This window comes from Neospora caninum, chromosome II (genome assembly GCF_000208865.1).
Source record: "Neospora caninum Liverpool complete genome, chromosome II".
In the NCBI taxonomy this organism is placed as follows: domain Eukaryota; phylum Apicomplexa; class Conoidasida; order Eucoccidiorida; family Sarcocystidae; genus Neospora; species Neospora caninum.
In genome coordinates this window covers 1222213-1239815 of record NC_018387.1, presented here as the reverse complement: position 1 = coordinate 1239815, position 17603 = coordinate 1222213, and the positions used below count along the sequence as shown (strand labels likewise).

General features: G+C 56.0%; 3 protein-coding genes across 3 annotated transcripts; 1 reads left to right on the top strand and 2 right to left on the bottom strand.

Moving 5' to 3' along the window:
- Positions 1-1923: 1923 nt before the first annotated feature.
- Positions 1924-3479, bottom strand: NCLIV_005910 (conserved hypothetical protein; the record flags this gene model as incomplete). Its single annotated transcript, XM_003880101.1, has 4 exons — positions 1924-1989; positions 2173-2266; positions 2732-2799; positions 3153-3479. The coding sequence occupies 4 exons, from the start codon at positions 3477-3479 to the stop codon at positions 1924-1926; spliced, it is 555 nt and encodes a 184-aa protein (XP_003880150.1).
- Positions 3480-5068: 1589 nt separating this feature from the next.
- Positions 5069-14860, top strand: NCLIV_005900 (translation INITIATION FACTOR 3 SUBUNIT 9-like protein, related; the record flags this gene model as incomplete). Its single annotated transcript, XM_003880100.1, has 18 exons — positions 5069-5099; positions 6464-6633; positions 7069-7198; positions 7444-7550; positions 8161-8307; positions 8923-9082; positions 9453-9520; positions 10070-10169; positions 10656-10852; positions 11133-11271; positions 12094-12209; positions 12567-12711; positions 12949-13032; positions 13330-13487; positions 13614-13749; positions 13874-14018; positions 14184-14313; positions 14744-14860. The coding sequence occupies 18 exons, from the start codon at positions 5069-5071 to the stop codon at positions 14858-14860; spliced, it is 2280 nt and encodes a 759-aa protein (XP_003880149.1).
- A 2437-nt stretch (positions 14861-17297) lies between these two features.
- Positions 17298-17603, bottom strand: NCLIV_005890 (conserved hypothetical protein; the record flags this gene model as incomplete). Its single annotated transcript, XM_003880099.1, has 1 exon — positions 17298-17603. The coding sequence occupies one exon, from the start codon at positions 17601-17603 to the stop codon at positions 17298-17300; it is 306 nt and encodes a 101-aa protein (XP_003880148.1).

The following is a 17603-nucleotide window of genomic DNA, read 5'->3' as shown; positions in this document are numbered from 1 at the left end:
GAGTCTTGTTGCTGTATTCAGCTGTTCAAGGAGTCAAGACACAAGTTTCCTTTGTTTAGGGGACAACAAGACACTGAGTTCGCTCTCCTTGACCCGATGCGGAAAGACTTTATTTCGGGACTTGGGCATGCCTTTTCGGGAGATCCTGTCACTGCCCGTTGGTAACCGCACGCCGCGCCGTGTGCACAGACCGTTGCTCTTTCGACGCCGCGCGTCACCTGACGGCTTTTCGACACAGACGAGGGAGAAACTTCGGTTGCCTTCCAACAATAAAAATCCGAGGGTCAAGGCATGCACATGCCCGCCAAAGGAACGCGGGAACTCCCTTGCACACACTGTTGGGTACACCTTTCCCGTAGATGCTGGAAACGACTGCATGAGTCGTTTCTTCGCAGCGAACAGAAACCGCTACCGCTAACGCTCGCTACCGGGCGCTCCCTCGGCCTGTTGACGCCGTATTCGTGTTGTGGAGTCCAGACTGCTTGTCTTCATCTCCTAAAAGGAGCGCTTGACTCTAAGTCTCTTCTGTGCCGCGCGTGGCATCCTGGGTGGGCATCCTTCACTGGTGACCGGCAGGTCTGCCAAGAAAACAAGAGCTCTAGTTAATTTTTTTTCCCTAAATCTGCGGGGGTCATACGTGCTCTCACTAGCCTTCCATTGTGGTTTCCAGTGTGTGTGCCGCATGCTGTTTTTCTCGCGATGTGGCCCATTGCCTTCCTTTCGAGTCCTTGCGGAGTTCAGGATGTGCACGGCTTTTGCTCTTGACGTGTGCCATACTCTCTTCTTCTGGCCTCGCCCGGCATTCTCCCTGACGGTGGCATTGCTCCACTTTCCTCCCCACCCCTCAAGAAAGTTCCCTGTATCGTGTCGATCTCTCATATTCACTTGGCCGATTCAGGGTTTACGACTGTTTAGAAAGAACGTAACCTGACAGCAGTGTCGCCGCTCGTTCCGTCCTACTTACCACGCTCATGCAAAACACCGTGCAGAAACCAATATCAACCCTTTCCAGCCTCCCGGAATTTACAGGTAACCCGTTTACCCCCAGTTCAAACGCGTCTTAGCTCCTCCTCTGCCATTCATTTTTCAATTGCATATATCTATATACATATAAATAGATAGCTTTTGCATGGTCACGGGCATAACGCCTGGCTCGTAACAGGCAGGCCACCGCTCGAATGTTGTGTGGCAGGATAGCGACTATCCTGCGCTCGACGGGGAATCTTTTCGTTTGCGTTTATGTCGGAAAACGGTGGATATGATGCCTGGTGATACGTTTCGTGCAAAACAGTTCCCTAAAAAGTGCCTGGAGCTACAGGCCAGATACACCAGAACAACGGGGAGACCGCAGACCGGCAACCGGCGTCGCGAAGATACCGTCTTTGTCGACAAGACAGCTGTTGCGGCAGCGCAAAAAACTTGGCCTTTGGCCACTCTCCCTTTGTCCCTTGCACAAACCGTAAACAAAGACCGTTATTACGAGCATGCCAGGACAGAAGAAGTCGCCAAACACGAAAAACAGAAACCAGGCGAAACGCGGGGAGAACGTGGTCACCCGCAAATAAGTGAGAAAGGACGCGCATGCTGGGATTCCACAGAAGGGGAGATCTCCGAGCACCCTGCTTCAGAATCCGGTAAGCCGAGGTGCGCGAGTTCCTCATTAGAACCTCCGTGCGTACTCTCGAACGAGGAAAATACGCAAAACGCGTCCGCCAAACGAGTTCGCCGACGGAAGAAGGGGAGAATGAAACAGACGAAAGTGACGCAAACTGAAATAACTTCTTTTGGCCTGACACGCTGAGGTGTGAGGGAGCGTGCGAAGCTGCTCTCGCCCAAAAGAAAAGGCGGGAAAACGGTTGTTTTAGAGCGTTTTTTACAAAGGAAGAGACAGTGTGCGACTTCCGTGACCGTTGCACAGCTGTTCTAGTTGAAGTGGAAGTTCGCGCGAATGCCGCTCATGACGGCTCGGAAGAAGGAAGGGCTATCGACCTGCAGAGAAACACAACCAGGCACACACCGGCAAGGCTCCACACAGGTCTATAACATCGAAGAAGCAAACGGCGACTCGGGCGGGCAGAAACGGCTGCAACGGAAACCAAAAAGCCGGAGAGACGAAGCCTAACCGAGGCTCCAGAAAAAACGTAAGACGGTCGAGGGGTGTAGTCGACGTACGCTGATAGAAATCGCAAGGAGGAACTCTTTCTTCGATTGCGCAGAAATTATCGCCAGGAGCGCCCGAGCGTACACCAGAAAATATTCCCGATGCCTGAAGCAGTTCCACACAGCACGCCAAGGCGAAAATATCTGAGCGTGCCGAGCGACTTGCGGTCGGATTACTGCTGTCTGAACATCGGGCGCTTCGTTTGCGCCTTGACTGAATGAGAGAGCCTCCGTGATGGGCGCCTCCTTTCGACACCCACGTGCACCGCGTCCACTAAGCGCCCGAGAGAAAGACGCTCGGAAAACGACACGGTTTCGCACAAGTCCAGCTTTGCTGAAGCTGAGAGGAGAAACGCTTAAATGTAAGAACTATCCGGTCTCTACGAACGTTACGCTCTACGTGGAAGCCCTGGACAGCTATTCACGAGAAGGCGTTCGGAGGGACACCAGGTCACCGCCGACCGCCCAGCCCTCGCTGCAGATTTAAGAGTCCCCTAAACACCGCGCCGCAGGCTGTGTTAAGACGCTCTAGAGAAGAAGTTTTGCAGAAACTCCGTTTCCGCAAACGCACCTATCTCCGAATATAAACCGGACTCCGAAGTCTGCACGCTGCTCCTCAAAGCCTGCCGAGCCTTGAATCTGCCAAGCACGCACATGCGACAAGCAATACACATGCGGCTCCATCTAATGTATATGTATACATATTTGTATACATATTTGTATACACGTGCATGCCGGTCCGGCATCCAGGTCACAGTGCCCTAGGACGCCTTGCACAGCTGTGCATCTCGTCTACACACCAGAATATACCCGTTCCGCTGCATGATTCCACTCTATGCGCAGGCCGCAGAATCCCCTGCGGGTTTTGGGTGCCGAGTCTGCTGCCGGCAAGGAGCGCACACGCCGGGCACTCCACCGACAGTGTCGCTCGGTCCCGGATTCCATCCTTTTCTCCCCGTCGAGCCTGGAACGTTCTTCGTGCAGGCACTTACCATAGCCGACATCTTCCCGTTGTCGGAGATCGTGACGAAGAACTTGTCCGAAAAAGTCACGCAGATCACCGCGACTTCTTTCCCCTCGACTGTCAACAGTTTCTGCTGGACCGCGGGTGTACTGATGCCTTCCTTCTTCCGCTGCACGGCATGAACTGCGTCCTCGTCCTCCAACAAATCTTCCCGGCCGACTGGGTTCCCCCCGTCACTGACTCCCGCCGCTCTGCGCCGCTCCTGGTCAGTCGTCTGGCCTGCGGCAATTGCCGCCGCCGCCGCTGTCGGGACATCGGGGAGTGCGGCGGCGGCCTCCGCGAGAAAAGCATCCATGACTGCGGCTGGAAGCAGAAGTGTGTCGTTTTGCCGGAGGGAAACAGGCAGAATGGCAAACCCTCCCAGTTGAAACGCCGCCGCGGAGCACGGACGGTCGGGTGTAACTACAGACGGCTGGAGTGAGTGGGAGGGGGAAAAAATCGCGAACGGAGGCAGTTTTGCGACTGGGACCGGTGAGAGACAGATGGATGTCTGTTTTCCTGGCCACGGTCCGGTCGAATCAGACCCTGGATGCGCCTACGCTGTAGCCTTCATCCACCCAGCTGCTCGGAATCTCACCGGAGGACACTCAGAGCCAGTTGTCCTGTTCCCTGCACAGCACGAAAACGGCAGTGCGCCAAAAGGTCGCCTCCAGCAAGCGACGCTCAAGCTGGGTCAAGTGTTGATAAAACGCCACTAGAGAACGCTAGTAGCTTTCGACACCAACGTTTCACGGCCGAGGCGTCGCTTCCGACCCCCTGTTTTTCGCTTTTTTTGCGCAGAGAGGAGCGCGACGAAGCTGCAGCAGACCGTGATTTTCTTTGCACGGTTTCGCGACACACACACGACACCCGCCACTGGGAGGCAAAACCGCCGCTCAAGTCCGTGCAAGACCCGCCTGTTCCACGTGCAATCGAGACCTAGGAGGTACACTCTGAGTTCAACGCGCCTTTTCCAGGTATGCCGCTGCCGAACAATCCCTTCTTTACAGGGTACAGAGCCTTTCCTGCGTGTTTCGCGCTCTGGAACATCGCTGTTCCGCCTTCCAGAGAAGGCCGCTCACATCCCGAAGCTGCATGCGGACGGCGTATTTGTGCATCGAGAGGGGCCACGTCTTGAGAGATGCGTGTGCGCGAGTGGTCCACGCAGAGAGGGACTGCGAAAAGCCGCCCAGCGACTGAGGCCTCTCTCACTCGACGGGGGCGGCCTGTATGAAGTTCCGCCGCGCGCGCATGCGCGGGATCTGGGAGCCTGAAAGCGCGCGCGGCGAAGGGAGGCTGTGTACAACGCGCGCCTGTGCGCAAGTTTTCTGAGGGGAAGAGCACGCTGCCCAGCTTTTTTGGCGTGCAGGTTGGAACTCTCCAACGAGGCGTCGGGACAGAGGGAATTTGGTCTGCAGTTTTTCTCAATCAGGCATCGCCCGCGGGTGGCACTTTTCTGGCGTTTTCTGGCGGAAATTTTCACCTGGGCAGCGCGGACTTTCCGTCCCGCCTGCTCACTGGAAGCTTAACGGGACATCGAATCGTTTCTTCTCGTCGGACCCCACGACGCGTTGCTGTTCTCCGTTTTCTCTCTTGTTTCCGTCGCCTTTGGTTTCCTTCGTTTCGTCCTTTCTCCGCGCAGCCCACTCTGCCCCTGCGCTGTCTCTTTTGCTGCTCTTGTCTCTGGGCTCAAACCTTGTGGGGGGGGTCACTTTTTCTACAAAGATTTCCATCTGTCCTCTTTCCCTCGGTCACTGGGGTTCGCCGTGCACGTAACTTAGCCGTTCTCTTCGTTTCCCAGACTCTCCCTCCCCGCCGTCTTTCCCTGTCGGTGCGCGGTCGACTTCCCCTCTGGCGCCTGTCACATCCCACGGCTCTCACGTCTTCACCCGCGCCTGCGCCGAGATGGTTCGCATCGAGAAGGACGACCTCCCCGGTGAGTTTCGGGTCCAAGGCCCTTTCCTCGTCGCCAGCCGCGTTCGTGCCGCGTTTGGCGCCGGTAAAAAGGGCGTTTCTCGCGCGGGAAAGCGGCCGCTGAGAACCGAGAAACCGCGAAAAAAGGCGCATGCACTTCACCGGGGGGCTCACCTGTCGTCCATTGGGGGTGTATTTGTGGAAGGAAGAAGGGAAGGCGACGTCCTCGAATCAAACGCGCACTCGCTGAGGAAGCAAAGCGCAAAATTGTACCGCGTGTGTGGTGCGAGGCACTGGAGCCAGTTTCTGCCGACAGCTGCATCTCTGTCTGGGACGTGTGCGAGGCCTGGACCGGCCGCGACAGAAAGAAGCGAGCAAACAGCGTGACAGAGCCCAAGTGTGAAATGCACCAAAGTTCTCTCGTCCGTCTCGGGGAGAAGTCGGGGGTTTTCATTCTATGCCCTGTGTAGACAGTTTCGCGTGTAGTGGAAGTCCGAGAAGGATGGTTGCGAGAAGCGATTTGAAGCGCCTCCAAGCGGTGCACACGAGCAAAGCAGAGCACGGGAATTGGCATGGGAAACACGTCTCATACGTATGGTGTTTCCCGGAGAACAGTTCCAGAATCCATTGCCGCAGGCGCTAGGGATACGTATGGTGTTTCTGGGAGAACACTTCCAGAATCCATTGCCGCAGGCGCTAGGGAAACGCGGGGGGAAGCCGCGATGGGCGATATGTGTTTGAACTAGAGGATTTCCAGCTTCTAGGGTACCACTCTGGTTTCTGCGGGGTACAGAAGGGACGCGTGAGTCGTAGATAAGCAACGAGTTCCCGCCGTGTATATGCGATAGCTTTTGCTTTTGAACGGTTGATCGAGGACTTTTTCGTAAGTCAATCAATCAGGTGATGAAGCGCATTTTCCAGTGGCCTTGCTGTAGGTGCTTCGCCATCTTCATCGTGCGAACTTCCGTATGAGTGTCGGAATATCTGGCTACGTAACCTCCCAGGCACCGCAAACGACCGCCGTACATGTGCCTCAGGGTTCGGGTCGTTGCCGAACTTTGGGGCGCATTCTGCCTGGCGGTTGGCCGGATGTCTCCGTGAATCAGCGCGTGCTGAGCGGCGACAGGCAGTTGACCGATTGCTCACACTTTGGTTTTCGCGCCTTCTCCCGGGCCCTCGTTCAGTTCGTGTCGAGAGTGGCGTCTTGCCAAACATTCAAACCTGTGTCTTGAGAGATGCGCTCCGCACGACAGGCGGGGTCTAGGTTTGCGCGCGGTTTTTCCGGGGAGTCTTTTCAAAATCCAGCTCTGTGCAGCTTTCTTGGAGGCCCTCTGCGTCTCTTCGTTGGCATTGCGTTGCGGTCGTTGCATGCGTGTTTGTGTGCAGCGGAGGAACAAGATCTGCTGGAGTTCCTGTCGGAAGACAGCGACGAAGGCGAAGATGACGACCCTGAACAGGCCGAGGAGAAGCTGAAGGAGAAGCTTTCGCAGATGGAGCCTCTCCTGCAGATGGACTACTCCTTTCCTTCCACGATTGTCCTCGTGGGCGTGCCCAAGGTGCGTCGAACAACGCATGCCGCTGCTTCCTAGCTTCCAGAGACTCCTGAGGGCCCGGGGCTGTGTGGCGTCGAAGGGACACAGGGAGAAGACGGCGGCGTGGCGCGAATCAATTGTAGAAATCAAGCATGGGACTCTGTCGTGTGTAGCGGAACAAACTGTTTTGGGTGGGATAGAACAACAGCTTACCATTATGTCCGCGTTTCCGTGTAGTCATGACGGATTTGCCTGTGTGCGTGCACGGTGGAGTTTCTCTTCCGTCCGACATTCCCAGCTTTCTCTTGAGTCGTCCGCATGTGGCCGTGTGTGTGTGTGTCGTTTCCTCCCCCTGCGTACGGCGTGTGTGTTTCTCCTTGTTTCTTTACCGAGGGGGACGGATCGCAGAATCCTTTCTCTACTTTTTGCGTTCGGCTGCGTGGCGTTTGTTGCCTTCAGGTCGGCAAGGACAAGCACGAGAAGCTGCGCCTCGTCCTCGACAAGAAGATGGTTGAGGAGCTGTCGAAGAAGGGTGCCGAGAGCGTCAACGAAGGTCTGACCATCTCGATGCCTGTCAACGAAGAAACCGGTAAGCGGTCCTTTTGCGTCCTTGGGGTCTGTTGTCGCCTCCCGGATCCGTGTGGAAACTGACGAAAGAACAGCCTTGTGCCGACGCCCGGCCTCGGCTCGTGTGCGAGTCTCGGACTCCCTGAGGAACCTCCCGGAGCGGAGGCACGCACGCGACCCCTGCGGCGTTGTTCCCGTTCTTTGTGGAAGTGCCTGCATGCACGAGCGAGGCGCCCTCCATCTGGCGACTTGTCTGTTTTTTTTCAGGAATGACCAAGGGATTCTGCTTTGTCACCTTCAGCAACCAGTTCAACGCACAGCACGCAGCACACCACCTCAATGGTTGGGCCCTCGACGCAAAGCATACCTTCAGGGTACGAAGCCGCCGTCGGTTCCAAAACCGCTACCCCGCCTCTCTGTGTGAAGTTATTTGCCGTCATGCTGGGCTTTCAGCGTGCACGCGAAGACTCTTCTTTCTTCGTTCAGTCGCGGAAAACGCTGCGTGCGTTCTTTAGGCAGACTCGCACGCAATGCGCCGCTGCGGAACTGAATTGTCTCACCCTTGCGTGACAGCCGTGTCAGGCGCTGGTCGGCGAGGTGCGGTTGAGCGCTCCCCGATCTCCCCGCGCGAAAAGGTGGAGGAGAACTTGCCTTTTTTGGCCGTGTTGTCCCTTTCTCCCCTGGTCTACATGCGGCATGCAAGTTTTCTGTCTTGAATTCAGCCGGGAGTCGTCAGTCTCGGCTCTACGCCTAGTGGAGAGCCGCCAATGCACGGGGCTCTTGCGGCGGGTCTCTGGAGCCTGCCGTCGGGTCCGGCTTCGCTGAGAAAAAAGAGGCGCTTTCGCGGGCATGAGCAGCAGGACGAGGGACATACCGGAAGACGGTGTGAAGAGATTGGATGCCACTTTCGAGCGACGTTCTCGCGCGCGTTTCCCTGTCGTGTCTTGAAGCTTTTCACGTTGCGTTTTCTGTGTGTCGGCGCAGGCTGCGCTGCTGGATGATTTTGACGAGATCGTCGGGCGCGGGGCAAACTACCGACCTCCCATCAAGTTGCTTGGATTCACCCGCGAAAACTTCCGCTGGTGGCTGCTCGACGCTCGGGGTCGTGAACAATTCGTCATTCGCTACGCCGTACGTCTTCCACACAAACCGAGGCGGGTTGCACAGGAGTCGCTCAACACCGCCATGCATAGTGACGCGTATAAACAAGGTTGTGCTGGCCAGTTCGTGCATGCGTTTCGCGTCTCTCTATGCCGAAAAGGTGACTCGTCACGCTCACCTGCTCTGCTGCACCCATACAGCTATACATACATACATACATATATACATATATACATACATACATTCATACATACATACATACATATACATACATACATATACATACATACATATATACATATATACATATATACATATATACATATATACATATATACATATATACATATATACATATATACATATATACATACGTACATACATATACATATATATGTATATATGTATATATCCGTGTTTATGTGTAGTGCATGCGTGCATGATATCGCGCTCAGTTCAGGCTGCTGGACGAGTGTGGGCTTAGCGCCACGCTGCAAGCCGTGAAAGGACAGTTTTTTTGAAGTACACACGTTTTGTAAGGACTCTCTCTTTGAAGTATAGAACGGCCGTGTTCGCGCGGCACTCTGTGGTGGGGCGGGCGTTTGCATCGGCGTTTTCCTGGCGTTTTACGTGGGGCTGCTCCAGGATGAGACGGAGATTTACTGGCACGACCCGATCGAGCGGGACTGCAGTGTGTTGGTGTACAACGGTCACCGCGAAAGAGCCGACGGCAAGCGCGTGTGGACGGACTTCCGCGTGCAGTGGTCGCCGCAAGGCTCTTTCCTCGCCACTTTCCACAGGCCGGGTACGCAAAAAAAAGTCGCGAGTTTGCCGCACGCTGTGTGTGGGGAGCCGTCTGAAATCAGGAAACGATCTTCGCCCTCGTCAAGCACGTATTCGCACACCGCGTCGTGACGGGTGGAAGGGCTGTGCGTATTTATGGCAAGGCGTTTGCTGTCGCTGTTCTTCCCTCCGCGCTTTCCCCCGCGAGCGAACGAGCTGTTCCGGAAGCGGCCGCCAAACAGCCACCCCCGACTAGAAAAGAGAAGCCGGCTGAAGAAGGCAACATATTTTTGCTGGCCCGGATTTTTTCCCTGGCCCTTTTTTATGACGTCTTGGGGGAATCACGGAAGTGACAGGTTTCGTCCAGTGTGTCGACGGCTTTGTCTTCGCAGGTATTGCGCTGTGGGCCGGGGACCAGTTCGAAAAGAAGGTTCGCTTCGAACACAAGGACGTCAAGCAGGTGCGTTTCTTTGGTGTCTGTTCTGTGGTGCAAATGTCTGCGAAGCTGTGGTTGCTCCGCAGTGTTTTCGTTTCTTCGTCTCACCGTTTACCTGCACGTTTCCCGGAGTTGCGTGCCTTTTTCCCGTGCGGCCTTTGCCGCGTATCGTTTCGACGCATTTGTCTAAGGCGAGAGACCGAAACGCACAACGTGTCTTGCCGACGGGCACGCGACGGTAGCTGCGTTCGTGTACGCTTCAGACGAGGCCAGCGCAGCGTGTCTGACGGGCGCGGCTAGAGAGGGCCTAGTTTTCGTTTTGGGTTTGTGCGGTGCGCGTTCTCCCGAACGCCTCACGCTTGGTCTGGCCATTCTCGGCGGCGGGTGCCGCGCTCTTTTGCGTCTCGGATCTCCCTCCTCCGTTTCGTCCTCGCGGCTTTTCCCGTTTAACCGGGGTTGCTGCGCTTCGCGCCCCGTCGCTCGCGCCAGTGTCGCCTTTTGACGGCCTTCTGAGCTCGCCTCTCGCGGTCTCCAACCCGCTCGGCGCTTCCGGCGATTGTCTTCTTTTTCCAGATCGATTTCTCGCCGAACGAGACCTACGTGATCACGTGGGATGGGAGCCCGGCGCAGCTCCGCAACGAGAAGGCCGTGCGCATCTGGAAGGTCATGACTGGTGAGTTGACGCGCGCGGCATTCTTCGCTTTCACCTTTGCCCTCTCCCGAGGGGGGCCGATGCTCTCTTCCCGTCCACACGCGTGTCTCCGTGATTCACCGGGGAGAGCGCGGTCCGGCGTTCTCGGCACTCGTCAAATTAGACACGTCTCGACTAGCGTTGAGATGTCTAACCGTTCCTAGCCGTCCCTTTTGCCTGCGGACCGAGGTGGTCGGCCTCAGGAGTCGAAGAGTCGCGGGGCGGGACGCAGTCTGCTGGCGGGCGCGGCCAGGGGCGAGATTTTTGTCGGGGCGTGAATTCTGGACTCCTGCGTCGAAGTCGGGCGAGGGGGGGGGGGTGAGGCATTGCAGATGGGTGCGGGTGTTGCAGGCGAGCGGGTCGTGGACCGGGTCTTTTTCCGGCGCTTCCAAACCTAGGTTTGGCTCGCGATAGACAGCTCCGCGGGGAGAAACGAACGCCGCGGCGCCTGTGTCTTCGTGTTTGCAGGTGAGTTGCTTCGTCAGTTCCCAACGCCCGCCCACTCCCCGCGTGGCGGCGAGTATCCACACTTCCTCTTCTCCCACGACGACCGATACGTCGCCCGAATGGGCGAGAAGGAACTCTGCGTCTACCAGATGGAGTGCGACGAGGAGCCGGAAGCTGCCGACGGCGAGAAGGGCGAAGACAAAGGCAGGAAGGGCCAGGTAAGACCGACGGTCAAACCAGACGTCAGAGTGGGCACCCGAAGAGAGACGGACGGAGTCTGAGATCAATGCAGTTCGCGTGTCCATGGAGCGTCACGCGCGGCGCCAGAGTCCCAGATAGGGACGCCCCTGGCAGGTGTATGTACACTGCAGCTGTGCGAGTCCACTTCCGTTAAAATGGGCGCATCGCGTGATTTGCGGGGTGTCCAGTGGGTGGCCACACGTTCTTGTGACTTGTATCTCTGCGTCGTTTTCTGCGAATTGCGTTCTGTCTTGCCAGGACCGCTGCGCCGTGCGTCTTCTCCGCGACCCACGAGACGGCAAGCTTTCGTCTTTGAAGTATCCTCTCGAGAAGTTTGAGTGGTCGCCCACAGAAAACATCATCTCTGTGTGGATCAAGGGCTCTGAGGACGCTCCAGGTGCGTTTTGCTTCCTGCTTGGAGACAGTCGGTCCAGGCAGAGACACACGTCGTCTGTTCGCAGGCGTGCAGGCAGGAATCGTGCTTTAGCTGCTTTCCTCGCCTTGACGGGTGGCACAGGCAAGGGCACACGCGTTGCGAAATCGACACACGTTTGAACATACGTTCTGTGTTGGGTCGTTTCTCCGGGGGACAGAGGAAATGTTCTGGTTTCCGGCTGGTTTCTCATTTTTCCTGCGGTCGTGTCGCGACTCGGCAGCGGGGTCAGAAAACAGCCGAGACGAAACCGAGGCGTAACGTGTCGGCAGCAGCAGGCACTGCGTTCTGCGCAGTGCCGCTCTTTTGTGCGGCTGTCGATGAGGCGCTCTCGACATTTTATAGAGCTGAAATAACACTTTGGAGCACACCAGTTGTTTTTCACGCAAAATACTCTTAAAGGTGCTCAGCAGCAGATATCTACATGCATTGATATTCAAATTTGTATATGCATGTAGCGAATATATATATATATATATATATATATATATATATATATGCATGCAGTGTGGTGGAACAGGGATCCGCGGTGTATGTTGGATGCCGCGTGGCCTGCACTGATTTTTGAGGTGCGGAGCTCTGTACGAGTTTGTCTCCGTAGTGGTTCTGCGAGTCGTGTGCCTGCCAGTGCCTGGAACTTGTCGCCTGCATTTAGAGGGAAGAACAAAACGGTCCTCGAGGGAGAGCGGCGGTAACGGAAGACGACGGGGCTGCGGGATTACCAGCCGTCTACAGCCTGTCTTGTGCGTTTCAACCGCCGTTTCTGTTTCCTCGTTTTTCGTGCAGGTCGTCTGCTCTTGGTCGAGATCCCCAGCCGTCGCGAGTTGAGCAGCAAGAACGTGTACAACGTCAAGGGCGCATCCATGCACTGGCAATCCAAGGGCGACTTCCTTTGCCTTCGAGTAAGAGAAACGCTCGAAATCTCTGGCACTCTGGGTGGGGACAAGGCGCCTCGCGTCGCGCATTCCTCCCGGTCTTCTCTCCCAGCCGGTCTTTGTCGCGCAGTGCGCCTTCATCGTGACCGCTGAGTCGCCACGTTGTCCGATGGACTGTTTCCGATTGTGCCCGTCCCTGGTTCTTTGTGTGTTTCCGCCGGGACAAGCGCCGAAGCGCCTGACCCGATTTCGCAAATGTCCGCGCGACGCACGCTGTCTGCAACGTGCGTGTCGAACACGTGGCGTGGCGAGTCCGAGTCTCTGCTCCTGCGTTCCGCTCGCACGCGTCAACGCTTGAAAAGCGTCTCCGCTGCGTTCCTGCAGACGGTCGCGTTCAAGAAGACTGGCAAGAAGGGAAAGAAGGAATTCACGCAGCTTGAGATCTTCCGCATGCGGGAGAAGGACATCCCCGTGGACAACGTCCAACTCAACGACGTCGCGGTCCAACTCCACTGGGAAGAAGGCTACAGTGCGTCGCGACACAGGAGAGGCGTTGGAAAGCCCGAGCTGAGGAAGGGGGCGACATGGGCAGTGGAGAGAGCGAGCGTAAAAAGGCCTTCTCGTCTGTGTCGCCCAACTGGATTCTCGCTTTCCTACGAGGGGCTGCGATGGCTCTCTGGTTGCTCAGTGTGTCTCGAGTTGAGACATTCTGCCGAGAGGTCGTTGCACAGGCTGCCTCGTCCTGTGCTTGGTTTCCTGCTCTCAGGCAAGAGATTCGCGCTCGTCGTCCACGACGAGCAGACGAGCAACCAAGCCCTCCGATTCTACCGCGTTTGTGACGCCAGCGAAGGTGCGTTCGCGTTTTTCCGCCCAGCCTCGGTGTGTGGCGGTCTCTCTTGCGGCTTTGCGGCTCTGCGGCTCCGACGTGTCGACATTTCGGCCGTGTCTTCCCGCCCCAGTCCCTTTTTGCGAGGGTTTGCGGCGGTGGCGTGCTGGCGTCGACCGCATGCGTTTTCCAATACCCACAGCGTGTAATGGCCTGGGGTACTGGGATGCCCTTGTTCTGGTTCTTTTCTCTGGGAACGTCGAGAGAGAGGACAGTGTAGAGCAGCCTGTTCGAGTGTGTTTTGTTTCTTCGGTTCCGCAGACGGCAAGCGCGACACGACGTTGATCTACTCCTTCGACATCAGTGGATACATGAACTACATGCAGTGGTCACCTTTCGGCTCTTACTTCATTCTGGCGTCTCTCGGTCTCGACGGCACTCTCCTGTTCTGCTGCCTGAACGACCAAGACACTGTGCAGGTGAGTGAAAGAACTCAACTCCGTGCGGGTGCCCATTCGCGAGGCGAAAGAAGGATATTCCGTTTCGATCCGCGACGGGCGCCGCCTACCGCGTGCACATGTGTTTCCGCGCACTTCCTGTGTCAGGTTCTCCACATGGATGAGCACTTCATGGTGAACGAAGTCAGGTGGTCAGCGTGTGGACGGTACCTCAGCACAGCGGTCGTCCTGCCGATGCTCCCCAGCAGCAACACTGCCTCCTTCCGTCTGGGCTCCAACACAGGTGAGAGGGCGTCAGCTGAGACGAGGCGTCCGGTTTTCGAAGCCTCGGGCGCAGGCACGAGACGCTTCGCAGATGTTCAGGAGAATGCGGTGAATGAACGACCTGAACTGTGGCTGTTGCGCAGGTTACAAGATCTGGACGTTCCAGGGAAAGCTGCAGTACAAGTGTCAGAAGGACCAGTTCTACCAGTTCCTGTGGAGGCCGCATCCTCCGTCTCTGTTGAAGAAAGAGAAGATCGAGGAAATCAAGAAGAAAATGAAGGACTACAGGTATGGATGTATGACGGCGCGCGAGACAGTGCGTCCTCTCTCCCCGTTTTCAGTTCACATGCAGGCGATGCGGCTGTGTAGGGATACGAACATGTGTCAGTCGGCCGTCGCCTTCTCGGTGTGTCTATGCGGCTCCGCCGTGACTCGGAATTGTTTTTTTTGCAGCAAACGGTACGAGGCCGAGGACGAAAAACTGCGACTTGAGCAGCGATCCGCCTTCATTCGTCAACGAAAGGAGGAAATGGACGAGTTCACCAGGGTCCTTGATGGCCTTAACCAATGGAAAGTCGATCATGTGAGTCTCGTTTAAAAAAGGCACGTGTCTGTACACTCCGGCGATTTCGTCCATGTTCAGGTTGTCATTTGCTGGTCGCCGCGGCGTGTTCAGACCGTGTAATCTTTGGGAGAGCGCGGGTTGGCAGTCGAGGGCAATGAAGAACGCGAGGTGTTAGGAGCGGAGGCTGTTCAGTGACAAAATTGCAAAAGGAACAGAATTTCTAGGCCGCGACTCGCCTGTCAGTGTTCGAACGACGGCGATGCTGTTACGTTGCGAGTTTCCTCGGGGCTTCAGCAGAGCTGTGTGTGTGTGTCTCGGGGCGATGACTGGACGCATCGTATGGAGGTTGCCGCTGACGAGTATAAATGGCCGCGCTAGAAATTGTGTGCCCGCAATGTGGATCAAGACCATCCACGTGTTTGCTGCGAATGTGTTTTCCTTTCCGCAGGATATGTATGACGAGTGGCAGCTGGCGTACGAAACGTTCGACGCCCAGTTTGACTGGGAGGATAAAGAAGAAGTTATCGAAGAAGAACTCGAAGTTAAGGAGGAGATCATCACGTAAACGTAACGGGGAGTGGACGTGCTTTGTGAACTTTTGTCCTGTCACCTCGCTGTCTCCTGGTCGCTTGTTGTTATCGCTCAAAGTGAAAACCTATTTGTTCTTGTGACACGCAGTCTGCTACCCGGTGCCCCGAAAACAGTGACGTCTACAGAATCGCCACACGCCGTTTGGGCGATGGCTATCAGTCCTTCATCAAAAACGATGACGGTGACTTGGCTCCTTCTCGCCGCGTCCGGGCCGCACTGAGTTCGTCCTTGGATGAGAAACGTTGCGGGTCGGCTGACGCCTAATCTGGTAATAAGAAAAATAGAAACGAGAGGGAGTAGCTGTCGCCACGTAGATGAAGATAAGCGTGCGAGGCTCGGATCCCCTTCGACAGAGTGAAGCGCCACGGCTCGGAGTGTCGAATGTATCGAGTAGCGCCACCGTAGCATGAAGCGAACGCCGTGCAAGAGCACACTCCGTTCACCGCCTTCCTGGCTATCCAAGACGCCGGACCCCTTTGAAACCAAATAAACTGCGACGTGCACAAGAAAGCTGAAGCGAGTAGAAGGCGCAGAGGGAATTCTACGCAAAGCTTAATGCCACAAGTTCCACATCCGCGTATGTTGGGACCAAGGAAAGTGGGCTCTCGCCCCCTGAGCTAGTCGACGCTGTGCAGAGGTGATTCGGCGGCCGAAAGGCAGCGTTCCGCACGCAATTGTACAGAAATGTGAGAGGCAAACGCGCCACGACAGGTACTACCCGTGGGCCGTACGCCGCAGTCGCGAGACGCGTAGAATCGCGTGGCCGTAGTTCATACCTGTGAAGCGCGGGGGCGAATCAGTCACGAGAACCTCGTTTTCGCGCTGGGAGGTAGCACGTATTTTCGCTGCAAAGGCAGTCGCAGCTGGATTCCTCGCTAGTGGCTATGGTCCGGAGTTCCACTGCACGCCCCTGATATGTACAGGTCGCCTGTTTCGGGCTCGCGAGTGTCTCTCAGTGGCTAGCTGAGTGCGTGTACGGTAATTATAGCAATGCATTACCAATTAAGGTGACAAAGCGCAGCTCGGTGCTCCGCGGGGAACAAGCAACGAACGCCAATTCTGATGTGTGAATGTGAGGGGGTTCGTTTCGAAGAAGCCTGGCAGCGCGCATGCTTGGTCGTCCCTCAGGGACTGCGCGTCGCTCCTGCTGGCCACGCAAAAGTAGGCAGAAACTAAGGCTTTGCCAGTTTATAAATCAACACAGTTCGTTCAAAAGCAGTTTAATCGGCCACGCGACCGTAGGCGAATACTCGTTTTCTGCCATCGCTTGCGTGAGAATCGTTGCCTACATGGCAAAACCATAACCAGTCAGGAGCGGACATCGCCACTGACACTTGAACTCCATTGCTATGTAGAGCCAGTTCGCATCTGCAGCACATGTCCTCGGAAATGTGTCCACAGCCCATACGCTTCCTTCACGCTGCGTCGGCAGAGCAGTGCATTGTCCCGTCACGGTCGACTGACGACAGGACCCCCCGTCTTCGAAGAAAGGTGGAGCACGCGCAACCGCATGAGTTGCTTGTTCGCGTGAGAGAGGTGACTGGAGTGACTCCACCATGAATTGTGAAAGGAAAGAGCTGGCTTCCTATAACCCGGCATAATTCCCCTTGGTGCATTCTGTAATTGCAGTCTGTACCCTGAATTCCCTTCCAGAGAGCTAGTCGTGACATCTTCGCTTGGGACACAAAATGAAACAAGATATTCATATGCAGGCTCTGTTCGGGCGCCGATGCAAAATCGGAGATTTCTGGCGGTGGAGAGTCGATAAGGCCTGCATTTCACACGTGGAATGCCCTCACTGCTTGCTCCCTGTACTGTGATTCCTAGAACCCATTCGGTCATTTGCCCACAAAAAGCCTTGCCATCCCTCGGTTCGACGCCCCCCTCTGCCACGATTCTGTCCTTTCTGTGTCCAAAAGTCGACGACGATCAAGGCTGCAAAAAATCAATGTGCGCCACGTTACACGAGAGTGACGGCAAGCAACTATCCCCTGAAGCTAGACTCGCCTGGCCATTTGTGGCAGTGAGGGCTGTGAGCCTGGCACTGTCTTGTGTTGCCGACGCCGAATGGACGATACACCCCATTCCCCTTACTGGAGACGTCAGTGCCCGGAGCGCACACTGTTGGATACTTCCACAGCCAGTCCCGGTAGTCCACCCCCTCACGTGTTCTTGGCCCTCCGGGCGGTATCCATCTCAGCCTCATCTCAGAGCTTTGCTGCCACCGAGAATTGATTTCACGCAGTTGTGAACAGCAAGACTTGCGCCTGCATCCGACCTGGGGCAGTTTCGCACTCTGGGGTGCCCAAAGAAGCTTGTGTGCGCAGTTCGTGATTCCTATTTGTAGACCGCCGCCGGGGTGGTCTAGGGATTTATGGGTTGCCCGACACAACCACATGGGAAACGCACAGTTACATCGGGAGGTCGAAGGCCATGACGTCTTCAAAGTGCGGCCTGAACTTGGCGACGAACGCCTTATGTTTCGGGTGATCCGCGTACACTTGAAGTTCGTCCTTCCCGTGGAACTCCGAGTACAAAAAGTGCGAGAATCCTTTCGTCCGATCGTCCGTTATTGAGGTCCGCACATCAATGAAAAAGTCAAGCTCCGGGATGAGAGTTTTCAGCTGTCGGCCTTCGTGAATGAACTGTTCCAGCAACTCAGCCGGGGTTGACGACTTGAACTTGAAGCACACAACATGACGAAGGCCGTACGCCAT